Source organism: Oncorhynchus nerka, linkage group LG14 (genome assembly GCF_034236695.1).
Source record: "Oncorhynchus nerka isolate Pitt River linkage group LG14, Oner_Uvic_2.0, whole genome shotgun sequence".
Classification (NCBI taxonomy): domain Eukaryota; kingdom Metazoa; phylum Chordata; class Actinopteri; order Salmoniformes; family Salmonidae; genus Oncorhynchus; species Oncorhynchus nerka.
The window spans coordinates 66419529-66436923 of record NC_088409.1 but is presented as its reverse complement, the minus strand read 5'-3'; the positions used below and the strand labels follow the sequence as shown (position 1 = coordinate 66436923).

General features: G+C 43.1%; 2 protein-coding genes across 2 annotated transcripts; both read right to left on the bottom strand.

Moving 5' to 3' along the window:
* Positions 1-1399: 1399 nt before the first annotated feature.
* On the bottom strand, positions 1400-6089 carry LOC115141264 (serine palmitoyltransferase small subunit B-like). The gene is made up of 3 exons (XM_065000300.1): positions 3178-6089; positions 1845-1852; positions 1400-1552 (listed from the first exon to the last, which is right to left on the bottom strand). Exons 1-3 carry the CDS (start codon positions 3461-3463, stop codon positions 1400-1402), a joined length of 447 nt encoding a protein of 148 aa, XP_064856372.1. The 5' UTR covers positions 3464-6089.
* Positions 6090-6189: 100 nt separating this feature from the next.
* nmd3 (NMD3 ribosome export adaptor) lies at positions 6190-17335 on the bottom strand. The gene is made up of 17 exons (XM_029680883.2): positions 17088-17335; positions 16666-16720; positions 16049-16121; positions 15772-15906; positions 15502-15598; positions 15310-15390; positions 14670-14798; positions 14478-14568; positions 13888-13966; positions 12048-12144; positions 11128-11245; positions 9905-10050; positions 8670-8782; positions 8451-8523; positions 7053-7159; positions 6812-6882; positions 6190-6621 (listed from the first exon to the last, which is right to left on the bottom strand). The coding sequence occupies exons 1-17, from the start codon at positions 17094-17096 to the stop codon at positions 6488-6490; spliced, it is 1608 nt and encodes a 535-aa protein (XP_029536743.2). The 5' UTR covers positions 17097-17335; the 3' UTR covers positions 6190-6487.
* Between the last annotated feature and the right edge of the window lie 60 nt (positions 17336-17395).

Below are 17395 nucleotides of genomic sequence, written 5' to 3'. Positions count from 1 at the left end.
CACTGCAGATAGGGACAGGACTGTGTACACAAGGATATGATTGTTTAGTTTGATCAATGTATGCATTGAATAATCACCGGATAAATGTAGGGTTGGGAGAAGAATTTCACAACCTTGTATTCTTTGCCAGGACTCAATATCTCTAATTAGATTGTATTGCAGGAGACTCTAGTCTTGGGAAATATTTGGTTAATGACTCAGTCATTGAAGTACAAGATGCCAGCCATTGGTCAATGGTCATCATTAGCAGTGTCCAGTGGGTTTAAGTGCATGTCAATGTGTTGGGATCAGTAATGTCTCCCTCTATATCAGACAGCCGTCAACAGCCAGTGATAAGTGTCATTACCTGCAGGCAAATGCAAAACATAGAGACGTGATCTGTACTCACACAGGATACCTGGGGCCTCATTTATAAAACGGACTAACAATCCATTTTGATCTTAAGTATGACTTCACGCAGAAAACCACATATAAGTAGTTATTTATAAAACCTTACTTTGACGTGGAAATGATCTTATCTCTACTCAAAGTCTAGACTTGACGTAAGTGATCTTCCTGCTGGTTATGTAGGGCTATTCTTTTTTTCCCTTGCAGTTTGTCAAACCATTTCTTTTTCACTTCAGCCACAGTTCTGTCTTGCTGCCCCACGGCGTTCACTGCAGCGCGACACACTCCCAAGATACCTGTCTGGCTTTGTTTGTCAACACACTATTTAGTCCACCGAATAATATGTGTTGCCTGTCTTCAATCTCCTCTACCATCGCCGGGATCTCGTCATCCAAAAGGTTTGCTTTTCTCTTATGGTCCATGGCTATTCCTGACGAAACCCTCATTGTAAGGCACGTTCAGGTGCCGTCAATTGTAAATTAATTTGAGATTTATAGATCACAGGTGCGTAAATTACAAATGGGCTTCTTAGAACCTGCGTAAGCACGTTTTTTATGCTCAGTATCTTTTATGAATCGAACGTAAGCACACCATCGGAAATTATTTGACCACTAAGGTCAAGTATAAATCTAAGAGCATTTTTATAAATCAGGCCCATGGCAATGTTATAGAATGATAAAACATTTTAAGAACAAACAAGGCGTTTCACAGCAACGGTGTGACAGTAGTGTACAGTGATGTACAGTATAATACTGGGGGTAAAGGGAGGTATACTCCCAGAATATTTCACGGAAACATCCTAAACTCAGACTTCTTTTGCTGAGTAGGTAGAGTATTGTGGTTCGAGAGAGTCGTGGGTGACTGTGTGTGGGTAAGGGCGGTGAGAGAGACCTGAGGGGTAAGACGGCCATCGAATCAAGTGAGGTCAAGGTCAAAATCTTAGATAGGGGACCTCCCTTCTCATTCCCAATCTCCCTCCCTCCCGCTATCCATCCATCTATCCATCCACTGCTTAGTTTATGAGTGCCACGGTGCTCTCTGGCTGTTCCCCGCAGAAGAACTTGAGTGCCAGACGCACGTGGACAGGCACAAAGACGTAGGGTGTGTAGATAACCATGGCCATGGAGGAGAAGAGGACAGAGTTGAAGATGGACTGCTCCCAGGGCTCAAGCACATACAGTGCCTTGCGAAAGTATTCGGCCCCCTTGAACTTTGCGACCTTTTGCCACATTTCAGGCTTCAAACATAAAGATATAAAACTGTATTTTTTTGTAAAGAATCAACAACAAGTGGGACACAATCATGAAGTGGAACCACATTTATTGGATATTTCAAACTTTTTTAACAAATCAAAAACTGAAAAATTGGGCGTGCAAAATTATTCAGCCCCTTTACTTTCAGTGCAGCAAACTCTCTCCAGAAGTTCAGTGAGGATCTCTGAATGATCCAATGTTGACCTCAATGACTAATGATGATAAATACAATCCACCTGTGTGTAATCAAGTCTCTGTATAAATGCACCTGCACTGTGATAGTCTCAGAGGTCCGTTAAAAGCGCAGAGAGCATCATGAAGAACAAGGAACACACCAGGCAGGTCCGAGATACTGTTGTGAAGAAGTTTAAAGCCGGATTTGGATACAAAAAGATTTCCCAAGCTTTAAACATCCCAAGGAGCACTGTGCAAGCGATAATATTGAAATGGAAGGAGTATCAGACCACTGCAAATCTACCAAGACCTGGCCGTCCCTCTAAACTTTCAGCTCATACAAGGAGAAGACTGATCAGAGATGCAGCCAAGAGGCCCATGATCACTCTGGATGAACTGCAGAGATCTACAGCTGAGGTGGGAGACTCTGTCCATAGGACAACAATCAGTCGTATATTGCACAAATCTGGCCTTTATGGAAGAGTGGCAAGAAGAAAGCCATTTCTTAAAGATATCCATAAAAGTGTCGTTTAAAGTTTGCCACAAGCCACCTGGGAGACACACCAAACATGTGGAAGAAGGTGCTCTGGTCAGATGAAACCAAAATTGAACTTTTTGGCAACAATGCAAAACGTTATGTTTGGCGTAAAAGCAACACAGCTCATCACCCTGAACACACCATCCCCACTGTCAAACATGGTGGTGGCAGCATCATGGTTTGGGCCTGCTTTTCTTCAGCAGGGACAGGGAAGATGGTTAAAATTGATGGGAAGATGGATGGAGCCAAATACAGGACCATTCTGGAAGAAAACCTGATGGAGTCTGCAAAAGACCTGAGACTGGGACGGAGATTTGTCTTCCAACAAGACAATGATCCAAAACATAAAGCAAAATCTACAATGAAATGGTTCAAAAATAAACATATCCAGGTGTTAGAATGGCCAAGTCAAAGTCCAGACCTGAATCCAATCTTGAAACTGTGGAAAGAACTGAAAACTGCTGTTCACAAATGCTCTCCATCCAACCTCACTGAGCTCGAGCTGTTTTGCAAGGAGGAATGGGAAAAAAAATTCAGTCTCTCGATGTGAAAAACTGATCGAGACATACCCCAAGCGACTTACAGCTGTAATCGCAGTAAAAGGTGGCACTACAAAGTATTAACTTAATTTTGCACGCCCAATTTTTCAGTTTTTGATTTGTTAAAAAGTTTGAAATATCCAATAAATGTCGTTCCACTTCATGATTGTGTCCCACTTGTTGTTGATTCTTCACAAAAAATACAGTTTTAGATCTTTATGTTTGAAGCCTGAAATGTGGCAAAAGGTCGCAAAGTTCAAGGGGGCCGAATACTTTCGCAAGGCACTGTATATGCCTGTGATGAGCAGGTACTGGTAGTACAGCCAGCCTAGGTACTCCTTTGGGTATTTAAAATCCATCCTCATGCTGCTCCAGTGGTCAGGGTGAGGATGGGAGAGGGGGGGGGGTGGAGCAGAGAAAGGAACAGAGAAAGATAGAGAGATGAAAGGGGGAGTGATAGGAAGATAGGAGACAGAAGAGAGGAGGATGGCAGTGATAATGTCAGCAGGGGACACATAATGGGCATAAACACACAAACAAATACACAAGACAGACGACACAACATCAATCATGTGGAAAGATATACAGTTAGTTGCTTCACCTGCACTACCTGATAGAATTAAACCTATTTTCCCAAGAGGAAACACCAATTGTAAAAGGGAAAACACTTAGGTGAAAGATGAACTTACCATGTGTGTGGGTGTTTTGTGGGGGAAAAAAAGTAGTTCAGTGGTATAACCTCCATTTTTTGTCATAGTCTCATTTTAAACCCTAGTCTTCAGCTTTCAATGCACCTGTTATTATGTAATTACACATGTCTTACATACCTACCATATCCTTGGGGGATGTAACAATGGAACATGGTGTTAGAAAACACATTACACGTGGGTCTGTGTTTATTAATGAGAAGGTCCAGGATCAATCACAGCCCATGGCCCCTGGGGGCCACTGGGGTCTCTCAGGTGGAGAGGCACTGCAGAAATGAGCTCCTGAGAGCCCCAGACGAGGTAAATTAATCTGCATACACGCATGCATGCACAGCACATACACACACAGTATCCCACTCAAACAGCACACATGGCACCTTTCTTTTTATGGTCAATGCTGTCAAAATGTCCACCACCGTACAGATGGTGGAAAGGAACAGACATTTACAACTGAGAGGGACTTCCTATGGGTTAAGGAAGGATCATATAATTGTTTATACTTGTGAGCAAACATTCCATAACTGCAGGTGTCAGTAAATAGCCAACCATGGCTTCATACCTGTTCAAACAACACTGTCCAGGTGGCAGTATGTACCCTTCCAGTTTGTTTGAGAACTCGTAGAAGTAGTAGAAGAAAATGGACTACTTCAAAATGGAGATGACCTCAATAGCACTGCCCATGCGCACACAGACACTGGCAAAATGACTGAGATTGCTCCAAAATGTTGAGTGAATGGATAGCCTATTTAGCTGATAGCCTTTATTCTTTTATAAATCAAATGAAGATATATTTTCAGCACATTGATATCCCAGTACTCTCTTTCATTGTCTGTCTATGGGAATAAAATGTGTTTTTACAACTTCTCAGCTGCTTACATTATTGATGTGTAAAGACATGGCTGAGCCACTCTGTCCAGTTGACTGAACAGACAGTCTCCAAGCATACAGACGCTGCACCGGGTGGAAGTCTGGAAGCCAAACTCACCACATGAAGGAGCATGTTACTGTCTGGGACCCTGAACCGTTGAACAGTCAGGTAGCCCAATGATCCTTCAATAGTATTCTTGGAAGGAGAGTGAAAAGTGGACATACGGAGTCAGAAAAAAAGGGGATGATAAAATGAGGTGTGTGGATGACAAGAACAGGTCGACAGAGACAGCATATACCGTAGGTGTGTGGAGGGGAAGTGGATGACAAGAACAGGTCGACAGAGACAGCATACACCGTAGGTGTGGAGGGGAAGTGGATGACAAGAACAGGTCGACAGAGACAGCATATACCGTAGGTGTGGAGGGGAAGTGGATGACAAGAACAGGTCGACAGAGACAGCATATACTGTAGGTGTGGAGGGGAAGTGGATGACAAGAACAGGTCGACAGAGACAGCATATACTGTAGGTGTGGAGGGGAAGTGGATGACAAGAACAGGTCGACAGAGACAGCATATACTGTAGGTGTGGAGGGGAAGTGGATGACAAGAACAGGTCGACAGACAGCATATACTGTAGGTGTCGAGGGGAATTGGATGACAAGAACAGGTCGACAGAGACAGCATATACCGTAGGTGTGTGGAGGGGAGGTGGGTGAGAAAAGGGAGTCAGGGGGGGAGAGTGGGAGGGAAGGTAGAGAACCTCTCGCTCTACCTTATTGTCCTCCTCTGACTCGAAGGAATCTAAAGTTACTTTCCCAAGGATCTGGTTACCCCTAACAACATGTTTAAGTTGCCAAAAAACAAGATCCCCCCTCCTCCCTCTTCAAGCAAGACTGTGAAGTGTCACATAACACACCTCCTCTCCCCTAAAATATCTAAGCCCCCAAGATAAAGTTTCCTCTGAAGCACTCAACCTCCCCCTGCACCAACCTCTCCCCTTCAGCCCCTACTATAATTACAATGTCTACCCGGCAACAATAGAGCAGCTTGCATTGGATAAGTCTAATAGTAGGGGACATGTGCCCACAGTCCTAGTCCCAAATGATTTTTGAATTGATTCATTTCTGAAGTTTAGCAAACTCATTTCAGCTTGATGATGGGGAACCAATTTCACAAGGCAATGACTCTGCATGTGAGTGGGGCTGGTTTTGTTAGGTAGAGAATCTAGATGCCAGTCTGCAGCCTATTACAAGCATAAGCATACCCAAGCCATAATGCATACACATATACCCTGGGATATCTACACATAGAACTAGCTACTCATAGAAGGTGCCCATGCATTCCCAACTGGTACATTCTACATTTCATCATGTGGCCAGTCTCTGCTTTTAAGTGTTAGGTACCATATTGAGAGTGAGGTCCATGCTTATAGTTCAGTAACATCTTCCCCACTTCCTTAGTGGATGCTATGCATCTCTGAATGAAAAAGTCATATTGTAACCAGGTTATATTTTATGTGGTGTACATCACCACAAACCACTGCCTCTAATATGGAGACAGGGAAGGGTCACACAAAGGGCAGGATCCACTCAATAACTCAGCATCCTCAGAAGTGACCCTTCTGCTGCATTCTGAGTGGCTGCTGTTGGGGGGAGACTGTAAGTAATGGTAGCTGACAGCGCATGGCATTGCCATTCTTATTGGACTACTAATCACTCATGTTATTAGTAGGATTTTTTATTGAACCTTTAACTAGGGAAGTCAGTTAAGAACAAATTCTTATTTACAATGACGGCCAAACCCGGATGACGCAGGGCCAATTGTGCGCCGCCCTATAGGACTCCAAATCACGACCAGTTGTGATACAGCCTGGATTCGAACACTGCACTGAGATGCAGTGCCTTAGACCGCTGCTCCACTCGGGAGCCCATTTGTCTAGTCAAACATCATGTTGATGTTGTTAAGACCCTGATTGGTCTGAACAGTCATTATGTGGATGTAAGCATGCTGGTGATTTCTCTATTCGGTCAGCATGTCGGCTCCCTCTCCCCCGGTGGCGTCTGTCAGGCTGAGGTCCTCCAGCATCTCCATCAGAGAGATCCGAGGGGCGCCCTCGTCATCCGTATCACTCTCCACTGGGATCTTAGACGCATCTGCGATATAAAACAACTTCATCATGAGGCTACAGCTAAAATAGATCAATAAATCAAATCAAATTTATTTATATAGCCCTTCGTACATCAGCTGATATCAATAGAAAGCTATGGGTGACAATTGAGGAAAACATCCAGATTCTTGCAAGAAGAACTATAAAGACAAGCAGAAAGCTGCGGTCCCACTCACCTCGGAAGATGTTGACGTTCTTTCTCAGGGCTTCGTCCTCCTCCAGGTCCTCTAGGAAGTCCTGGTATTGTCTGAAACAGGAAGAGAGGAGAACAAATAAATCACAGACACCTTTCACAACTTACAAAGTCATCACCTGGATATAGAGCATATTCATCCTTCACTTTCTCTCTCCGCATCCTTTCCTGCTTCTACCCCTCTATATTCCTCCTCTCTCATCAGCTCTTCCTCTCCTCCTTACCTCTCATCTTCAGGCGCCATGCCCTCTCTATCTTTGTCCATCTCTTTCAGCTTCCAGTTCCTGCGCTTCACCCTCTTGCTGCGGTTGTAGCTCTTCTTGATTAGCACCTGCAAGTCCACAACAAACATGCCCAAATGGCTTCAATACATGCATTAATTTAGTTTTGTTATGATGTATTCTGTCCTTTGCAGTCATGTGCTGACAGGTATGCAGTTGAGCTCTCATTTCAAAATGAAGTGAACTCTTGAAGTGAACCGTGGTCAGGTGGCCAATTTTCCCATTAAAGAATTGACATTTCAACTCAATGCAGCAAACAAAATCAAACCAATACCACAATGTCCACCAGGGGGCAATGTGATGTTATACAGACAGTACAGTACATGGTAAAAGAGGTCTGGTCTGAGCAGGGTTCTCCAACCTTTTCTAGCATGTGCTACTTATATATATAAATAAACGTTGCGAGCTATAATTTAATTTATTGCTTTCCGATAGGCACATTGTTTTCTTCTCCTCTACCTCGTCCCAGGGTCCTTGGTGTACAAGATATCTGTTTTCTGTCAACATACCTGGTCAAATAATGGTTGATAAACAGTATTTGGCATGACAGGCCCCATAAAATTATATTTTCCAGAATTGTATTTTTCCTGGTTTTGGATATTTTTTAATGTTTTCCAGAAACAACAAAAATTGATGTTCTGAGTCCATGTCCATGTTTAAATCACATCAGAACAACATTTATGATGTCTGGAAAAAGTGTGTAATTCCCCTTTAACTGAGCATCAGGCAAGAGTGGAATGTGTCGGTCTAGCGATGTTTCTGCTGATAGGCCTACTGCTGAAGCACATGCCATGGCAGAGTTTGAAAAACAATGGCCACCCAATTCAAACAAATAATCATGATTTATAGTTCTGTCAGGTAAGCCTACTTTGAGGTTAACATTTAATAGAGAAAGTTTTGGGGAAGTCTGTCCACCCTACTGTATTAAAATGTGCACAATGTACATTATGTGGGGTTGAACCTCAAACACACAAACCAATTGAAAAAAAAAAATGTAATCATTAGCGTCGCTAACTGGCTACATACGGAGTGAGACAAATGCACGTACAAAACACACAGACAGGGGCAACATTGCTGGAAATTAATATGCAGATGTTATATTACTTTTGGCTTTTTAAGCCAATAGTGGCTAACCAGGGGTGGGAAAATGTCAATGTGACTGATTGAATAGTAGCTGGGAGCTTTATGTTTATGACAGTTTGTGATGGAAAACTGAATGTACTTTCAGAATTGATTGGCAGCTTCTCATATGTGGGCTGCGAGCTACAATCTACCTGTTGGAGATCCCTGTTTTGAAGGATACATGAGTGTGTCCACACAGTAGTATGTACTGGTTCTTACCACGTCAGGAATATGACTCGGGTTCATCTTGTTCAGAAACTCATCATTAACGTTGGAATTGGCAAAGTCAAAGCTAGAGTGAAACAAAAGTGAAATCATATTTTCTCTAACTTCACAATCAAAAGAGTAAGGTATTGTTTTGATTCTCTTATACAGCAAGAAGTTAGATGAACATTTAAGAGTTTAGTAGCTGTATAGCAGCCCATGACAGTCACCTACCCCTGAACCAGGTCTCCTATGTTGAGCAGGTGGCCCAGGTGGGTGCGACAGTGGTACTGCTGAGCCGTGTCCATCTCTGAGGTCTTCTGCACCCACACCTCAGCCAGGGTGTGCTGGAAACACACAAATCAGAACACATACACAAGATTTACCCTAGCGCCACCATTACTTCTATTCCTTTACACTAAACGGATGAAGGGTGTTTAGTTGTCCAACACCCTTAGATGGGGGAGGGGACATTATCGTACCGTAGCAAACCCATTTCCTGTTTCATTTTACAGAAACACTTCATTGTAATGTGGAGGGTTTCTCTCTAATCTGATGTGCTGACATTTCTTCCAAGAAAAGAGAAATGATCCCCATAATTCAATCTGCTTCAAAACACTGTCATTAAAGCCACAAACACACCAAAGCCCCGCAGTCAAGTGGGAAGTTGCACGCATGAATACACACAGTGGTGTAAAGTACTTGAGTAAAAATACTTTAAAGTACTAATTAAGTCGCTTTTTGGGGTATCTGTACTTTTCCATTTATATTTTTTGACAACATTTACTTCACTACATTCCTAAAGAAAATATTATACTTTTTACTCCATACATTTCCCTGACACCCAAAAATACTCATTACCTGTTTTGAATGCTTAGGACAGGAAAATGGTCCAATTCAAACACTAATCTAGAGAACATCCCTGGTCATCCCTACTGCCTCTGATTTGGCAGAATAACTAAACACAAATGCATCTTTTGTAAATAATGTGTTGGAGTGTGCCCCTGGCTATCCGTACATTTTGGAAAACAAGAAAATGGTGCCGTCTGCTTTGCTTAATATAAGGGATTTTAAGTGATTTATACTTTTGATACTTAAGGATATTTAAAAACCAAATACTTTTAGACTTTTACTCAAGTAGTATTTTACTGGCTGACTTTCACTTGAGTAAATTTCTATTGAGGTATCTATACTTTTATTAAAGTATGACAATTGGTGGGCCTCCTGAGTAGCGGAATGGTCTAAGGCACTGCATCGCAGTGCTAGCTGTGCCAATAGAGAACCTGGTTCGAGTCCAGGCTCTGTCGCAGCCGGCCGCGACCGGGAGACCCATGGGGCGGCACACAATTGGCCCAGCGTCGTCTGGGTTAGGGGAGGGTTTGGCTGGCAGGGATGTTCCTGTCCCATCGCGCAGTAGCGACGGGACAGCCCAATTCTAAATCACCGCCCATTTCCCTCAAAACTCCTACCTTATTGGACCTTATGCCTGCTCCCGCCCCCAGCTTCTGGTTCCTGATGATGTCAGTATCCATGACGATGAACTCCTCCAGTTGCCGTGGGCTAACAAGGCTGTTGAAGGGGTTGCGCCAGTATGTGCCCCCGTCCACCTCAGCGACTGAGAGAAATAGAATTAGATGTTTATCTCTATGGACAGTCCAGAGTTTCAATTTTCACTGCTCAAAACCCCAACATTTCTTAGACTCATTGATGACATGCTTGTGTGCACACACAAGATAAATTGATTTATTTGAACTTCACTCCCTCTTGCAGTCGAGTGATTTGGCTCGCATGGATCATTGTTCTGCCCAGAGGCTGGGGTTGAGACTGGAGCAAAAATATCCTTTCTTTGAACACTAATTAAAAACATGTGCCCTGCCTTTCAAAATATTCAAATTAAACACAGAGGGATTTTTTTTTTTACACACACAGCACACAGGCAGTAGTGACAGCAAATGAGTGTGTGTGTCATGTGTGGAATGCCCTGATTAGACACAGAGGGAAGCTGTTGAGAGTGAAGGGAGGGTGATGAGCATGTGGTGAACAGACGCACTGTAAACGATACAGGGTTCAGTTCGGTACAAAATACTTAAAATCAAGTGGAATATAATCACATTCCATCAGTCTAATCTAAAACTGATGCTAAACATTTGGAACAGATGGTAAACTGTTGATGCTTTATCACACAAGCACAAACTCATGCACACACTCATCCAATCGCCTTGAAACATTGACTTGTCAACACATCAGCAATACATCAATCAAAGAAGCAAAGCATATCTGTAAAATACATTTTTCAGTAGTCATAAAATCGCGTGTTGAAACAGCCTCTGTCCCCTGGCAGCTAGGGGCCGACAGTAAAGGTGGATGGTGTGTACTGTACTCACTCTGCAGGGTGTTGGGGTCAATGAGGTGGATGGTGTGTACTGTACTCACTCTGCAGGGTGTTGGGGTCAATGAGGTGGATGGTGTGTACTGTACTCACTCTGCAGGGTGTTGGGGTCAATGAGGTGGATGGTGTGTACTGTACTCACTCTGCAGGGTGTTGGGGTCAATGAGGTGGATGGTGTGTACTGTACTCACTCTGCAGGGTGTTGGGGTCAATGAGGTGGATGGTGTGTACTGGATGGTGTGTACTGTACTCACTCTGCAGGATGTTGGGGTCAATGAGGTGGATGGTGTGTACTGTACTCACTCTGCAGGGTGTTGGGGTCAATGAGGTGGATGGTGCTGGTGACTCGGGCGCACACACACACCTGGCCCATGTTCCCCAGGCTCTGAGCCAGACGCGGCGACAGACACACCACGTTGTCCTGGGCAATGAGACGAAACATACCAGGGGTCAGACTGAGGTCAGGTCAGAGGGAACTTTGAAACCTCTTCCCAATGCCAACCTTCCCACCTGATTATTCCCCAGAGAAACCCACAGTAAACTGTAGCACAGCAGAGATTAACATTCAACTCTGGAATAGGCTACACCTTCATGAACAATCTGAATAACAGAGGCTGTATTGCCAGTTTGGTTATACAAGGGGTCGGCTATGTTCTCTTGGTTTCATCAGCGTGATTACAATTTGTCTCACAATGCAAAAGAAAATAAGATGCTGATTAGGAATGCATTTCATTGATCTTGAAAATGTTAAGTCATTCAGTCATTGAAAAACACATGGATAGAATTGGATATGAACTAAAATCACTCTTCACATGTATGGTCAGAAGCCAAGCATCGATACGTGTGTACTCAGTCTACATGTTAGAACCTATGAGTAGATGAATCTACTACATGAATCCAACAGAAGAGCATTGACAAGAAACATTCACTCAACAAAAACGTTTGCTTAAAGACTTGCGTAAAGACTTACACACCCAGATTGATTCAAATTTAGTTTCCATTGGACGGTTCAAAATCATCTTTTAAAACATTACATTTCTATCCAAGGGAAGCCGTGTCTGTTATGATAAGAACAGGGAATCTGTATAGGTCTGCCTTGGCCTGTTTGGACCTGAGCATTTGAGTATAGGTGCACTCTGTTCACCTATTCAACAAATGTTCAGCCCCTTGAGATACATGTAGAGCATTTGACCTTCAATATTTTTGAGGAAAATGCTATATACCTTGCAAACAGGAACGATCTCAATGGAGTAGGTGCTCTTGTAGTTGAATGTGTTTGAGTGGATGTCGTGGGAGATGAGGCGCTGGGAGGTCTTCGACCTAAACAAGACAGGGTGACAAAGAAACCATAAAGAACACTACAAGAATATATCATGTCAGAGAGAAAATAGGCAACATTCTCAAGCATCTCCATGCAAAGCTAAAAATAAATATTGAAAAAAATGATATACAGTACCAGTCGAAAATTTGGACACCTACTCATTCAAGGGTTTTTCTTTATTTTTTACTATTTTCTACATGGTAGAATAATAGTGAAGACATTAAAACTATGAAATAACACACATGGAATCATGTTGCAATCAAAAGAGTTTTGAACAAATCAAAATATATTTTAGGTTCTTCAAAGTAGCCACCCTTTGTGCAATGTTGTCATCAAGGCACTCTCGGCATTCTCTCAACCAGCTTCATGAGGAATGCTTTTCCAACAGTCCTGAAGGAGTTCCCACATATGCTGAGCACTTGTTGGCTGATTTTCCTTCACTCTGCAGTCAGTGCAACTCATCCCAAACAATCTCAATTGGGTGGAGGCCAGGTCCTCTGACGCAGCACTCCACCACTCACTCTCGTTCTTGGTAAAATAACCTTTACACAGCCTGGAGGTGTGTTGGGTCATTGTCCTATTGAAAAACAAATGATAGTCCCACTAAGCGCAAACCAGATGGGATGGTGTATCACTGCAGAATGCTGTGGTAGCCATGCTGGTTAAGTGTGCCTTGAATTCTAAATAAACTGACACTGTCACCACACCATCTCCTCCTCAATGCTTCACTGTGGGAACCACACATGCGGAGATCATCTGTTCACCTACTCCGCATCTCACAAAGACAGGGCGGTTGGGATCAAAAATCTCAAATTTGGACTCCAGACCAAAGGACAGCTTTCCACCGGTCTAATGTCCATTGCTCGTGTCTCTTGGCCCAAGCAAGTCTATTGTTCTTATTGGTGTCCTTTAGCAGTGGTTTCTTTGCAACAATTCGACCATGAAGGCCTGATTCACAGTCTCCTCTGAATAGTTGATGTTCAGATGTGTCTGTTACTTGAACTCTGAAGCATTTATTTGATCTGCAATCTGAGGTGCAGTTAACTAATGAACTTATCCTCTGCATCAGAAGTCTGGGTCTTCCTTTCCTGTGGCGGTCCTCATGAGAGACAGTTTCATCATAGCGCTTGATGGTTTTTGCGACTGCACTTGAAGAAACTTTCAAAGTTCTTGACATTTCCCGCATTGACTGACCTTCATGTCACAAATTAACAAGGCACACCTGTTAATTGAAATGCATTCCAGGTGACTACACCTCATGAAGCTGGTTGAGAGAATGCCAAGTGTGTGCAAAGCTGTTATCAAGGTAAAGGGTGGCTACTTTGAAGAATCTTAAATATATTTTGATTTGTTTATTACTTTTTTGATTACTACATGATGTGTTATTTCATAGTTGATGTCTTCACTATTATTCTACAATATAGAAAATAGTAAAAATAAAGAAAAACCCTGGAATGAGTAGGTGTGTCCAAACATAAGTCTATAGACATTGAATAATCATAGCACTAGCCACACAGACTGCACTTACTGTAGTTAGTGCGGTCTAGCTCATCACTGTTCAATTCAACATTAACATGTCTCAACACCAAATGAACATTGCATGGGCATTATACAATAACCATGAAGGCGCCATCCAGAGTAAGATGATGTTACCCCCTAGACACTGACCCCAGGTCAGACAGTTCTGTCACTACAGGGCAAACTCTAAACGTAGTGGAGGGACTCTGGTGAACTGTTCCTACCTGCAGGGGACTGTGCACTGGAGGAAATCCACCATCTTCTGAGCATGCTGCTTGGTGGCATAGTAGAAATCAATACCCTCTGAGAGAGGAGAAAGATTCAAAACCAATCAGTCTTCAATTGATAGATTAATCACAGGCACACACACCACACGTAACCGCCGTCATCACCATTCCAACACTTAACACGCCAGCCTCAGTAATATAGCCAAGATGGGCACCGCAGGGAGAAATATGGCCACCACATGTTGAAACCTCAAGGCTTTTAACTCAGGCTAGAGAGGGAGGTCATTTATATTGAACTTTCAAAGGGCAGCTTTTCCCTTACAATCTGGTCCAACCACACTGGGTGCTGTTTCTGAAATATCTCTCACTACACAGTGTGTGTGACTGAAAATAGGACTGAGCATTGTTGGCATGGTAAATGGAATGCTCAGTACTATGATCCTACCACAGTGATTATAAACACATGGCCATGTCGTTCTAAAGCCCAGGATAGGAAAGCTTTTTAGAAAATCATCAATATCAATGGTCTGGTGTCTCTTCCTGGATGAAACCCCACTTTAGAGCAGTAAATTGTATCCCAAACCCACCATGGATCTCCTTGATGTTGAGTGCGTTCTGATGGAGTTTGTGCTTGAGAATCAGCTGCTCCAGGTAGTAGAAGGTCTTCTTGTGAGAAGTCTAAAAAGGACCAGCCCAATATTAGGTTACCAACACAACATGTTAAAAATGATTGTTGTGGTGAGCAACATGAATAATATAATTCTAATCATCAGTGGTACCTTCTGTCTGACTTGCACCACAGAGTTCCAGAAGTCCTTGGCCTCGACACGGTGGCAGTCGTCACACATCTGGCCCTGGATGACAAACTCCACCACAAACACCTGCTGCAGGATGGCTCCGTTCATCACCTGGACAGGACAGGCCAAACTACCATCAACCACCATTCTCTTATATGACCGACTAATGCGACACACCAGGTAAACACTTGTTTGTTTAAAAAAAATACAGAACTGGGCTAGAAAGCTGTGACCCACCAGCGGATCATTACCATAATTTGGGAAACACTGATGTGTCAGACTTTATTCATCAGGGTTTGGTGCTGCTATTTCTGGTGACTAAAGGGCATCTAGATACAAGATCACTGGTCACACAAAACCTCCCACACTCCAGACTAAGGCCTGGGCCCTGAGGAGCTCAGATTCCTCTGAAAGGTCATGCAGTGAAGATGAAAGCCACTGGCTAATCTTCACCCAATCACTGTGCTCTGAAGTCAGCCCTTTACCCCTTTACTGTCACCTGGATTAAATAATGACAACATGGAAGTCAGTGGTGGGACACGTCCACCTAATCAGGTTCCTAATCCACACTAATCTATTCTATTAAATATCACACACTGACGCCTCTTATTTCTCCTCTCACCTCTTTCTGTATGGTCACCTTCAACTTGATCCGCTTGGAGTGGGGTTCCGTCCACAGGAATCCAGCATCGATCAGACGCACCTGGATTGGAAGGTCACGAGTTTCTGAGGTGAATGGCTACAGCCCTGTTGAAAATTTTGAACAAGTGTATGTTTGAATGTAAATAGAGCAGAGTAGGGAAGGGATACTCACTTTGGTCATGTTGCCCTTCAGTTTTTTAAGGCAGAGGGCGAGCAGTTCCCTGGACTCCAGAGCACACTGCACCCAGGAGGCTGGAGGCTGCAAGTACCTGCATGGAAGAGAAAGAGGCGCAATCAATCCATCTGAACTAATGGAGCCTTGGTAAGATCCCACAGTTTACTGACTAGTGAACCTTGGGCAGTAAGAGCACAAGACTGGGATGTAAACTTCTTAGCTGTGGCCCTAAATTTGACAAGCTTGTGATGGTGGTCTGGGCAGTACCGTTCACACTGCTTGCAGAAGTGCAGATTGACTTGCTTGGGGATTCCCTCGGAGATGTCCACTGTGGTCCGGAGGCAAGACACACACATGTTGGCTGGGTTTGGGGGGATGGGGATGCCACAGGTGCAGCACAGGCTAAGGAGGAGAGAAACCATTCCTTGATTAGTACTGTGTACCAGCTGATACATTTGAAAAGGTTATGAATCTACACCTTCACACTGAAGGTAAAGGACAATTATTTGTAGCATTTAGGAGGCTGAACATATATTCTACTTACATGTTCCCCTGGCTGCTTGTAGCAGGAGCTTGCATGTACTCCATTATAAATGGTGTGGGTGTTGTAGTGAGATCTAGATAAATGACAGATCAGACTGATGTTATGAATCAGATACATATTTAATTTTTAGGTGATATACAAAAACGTAATGCTATTAGCATACAACACATCCACATGGGTAATGTGTATTGATTATGGTCAATACATGGTAGCCAGCTAACGTTATCTAGTGCACTAACTTCCCTGGTAAAGATGTTTACCCACACGACACTTAGCCAGACTTAGCTACAATTCTATGATATCGCTCAGGTAGTTAACCATTTATCACAATGTCACAACTCATCTGACAAACCCCCTTTTGCTGCTAGTTGTCGTTAGCTATGTATACAATTGGATTAACTTCACCAAACAGTAACCGTTAGATAGAAAAGGACAGATTTAAATGGCCGGTAACTTTACTGCTAGCCAGCCTTAGCCTAGCTAACAGGGAACAGCTTTCCTTCTGACAAATTTGCGATGGTCGTGACAGTTTTGTCATTACATAGGAGGCACCGTGTTAAAAGGTTTCGGGGGGGGCTTCGTGCCATTTAATGAGACAACTGATAAACAACACGTACTTGCAGAATGTTTTTCCAAGCCACGTTGCGGACCTCCACGTTTCACCACCACAATCTGGAAAGGAGGAGCAGGGTGATGACGACACACCACTTTCTGGTGAGAAAAGGACCCAGTCCCCTCTCGTTTGCCTGAGTGCAGTAGCTTCAGAAACCATTCAAATTAAATACAGACAGAATAAACTACACTACCGGTATATGGACGGTATGATTGACAAATGTTGTAATACTCAAATTAATTAATTTTGATATACATTGGACAAGAACGCAATACGTATTTAAAAAATATATAAGGTCAATTAATTTACCCAAAGAAGATCGATTTATCGAACTAAAGGAATTATCATTATCTATACCTTCCTCCTATCTTTCATCATCGCCAATATTAAAAACAACAACAAACACAGTAGAATTTTACAAAGTACCTTATCCATAGAGTTTCTAAACCTTTGCCTTATCTGTTTTATAACCGAACTGGGGTCATGTCTAGATGGGATACAGTTTTTGTCCAATTGACGTCAAAGTCGATTTTTGTTGGTGCATTTTAGCTTACGCTAACTGTTTTCCTGACCTTAACCCAATTCTCCCAAAACCTGTTAGGTTCATTCTCATAACCTACTGCGTAAATTATCCTAACATGCTTCGACCGAAAAGTCCATTTTCACCACAGTTCTATCCCTTAGTAGACAAACCCCTGGTCTGATCCTCGGGGCTTGCCGTAAACAAATATAAA

Bases quoted from the DNA above. Each gene is read 5' to 3' on its own strand.
- nmd3 (XM_029680883.2), bottom strand. The intron at 13,967-14,477 runs GTGGGTTTGGGA...CTCCTCTCTCAG, and splicing joins CAACATCAAGGAGATCCATG to AGGGTATTGATTTCTACTAT. The intron at 12,145-13,887 runs GTAGGAACAGTT...TGTCTTGTTTAG, and splicing joins CAGTGCACAGTCCCCTGCAG to GTCGAAGACCTCCCAGCGCC.
- LOC115141264 (XM_065000300.1), bottom strand. From the start codon at position 3,463: ATGATTGATGTTGTGTCGTCTGTCTTGTGTATTTGTTTGTGTGTTTAT.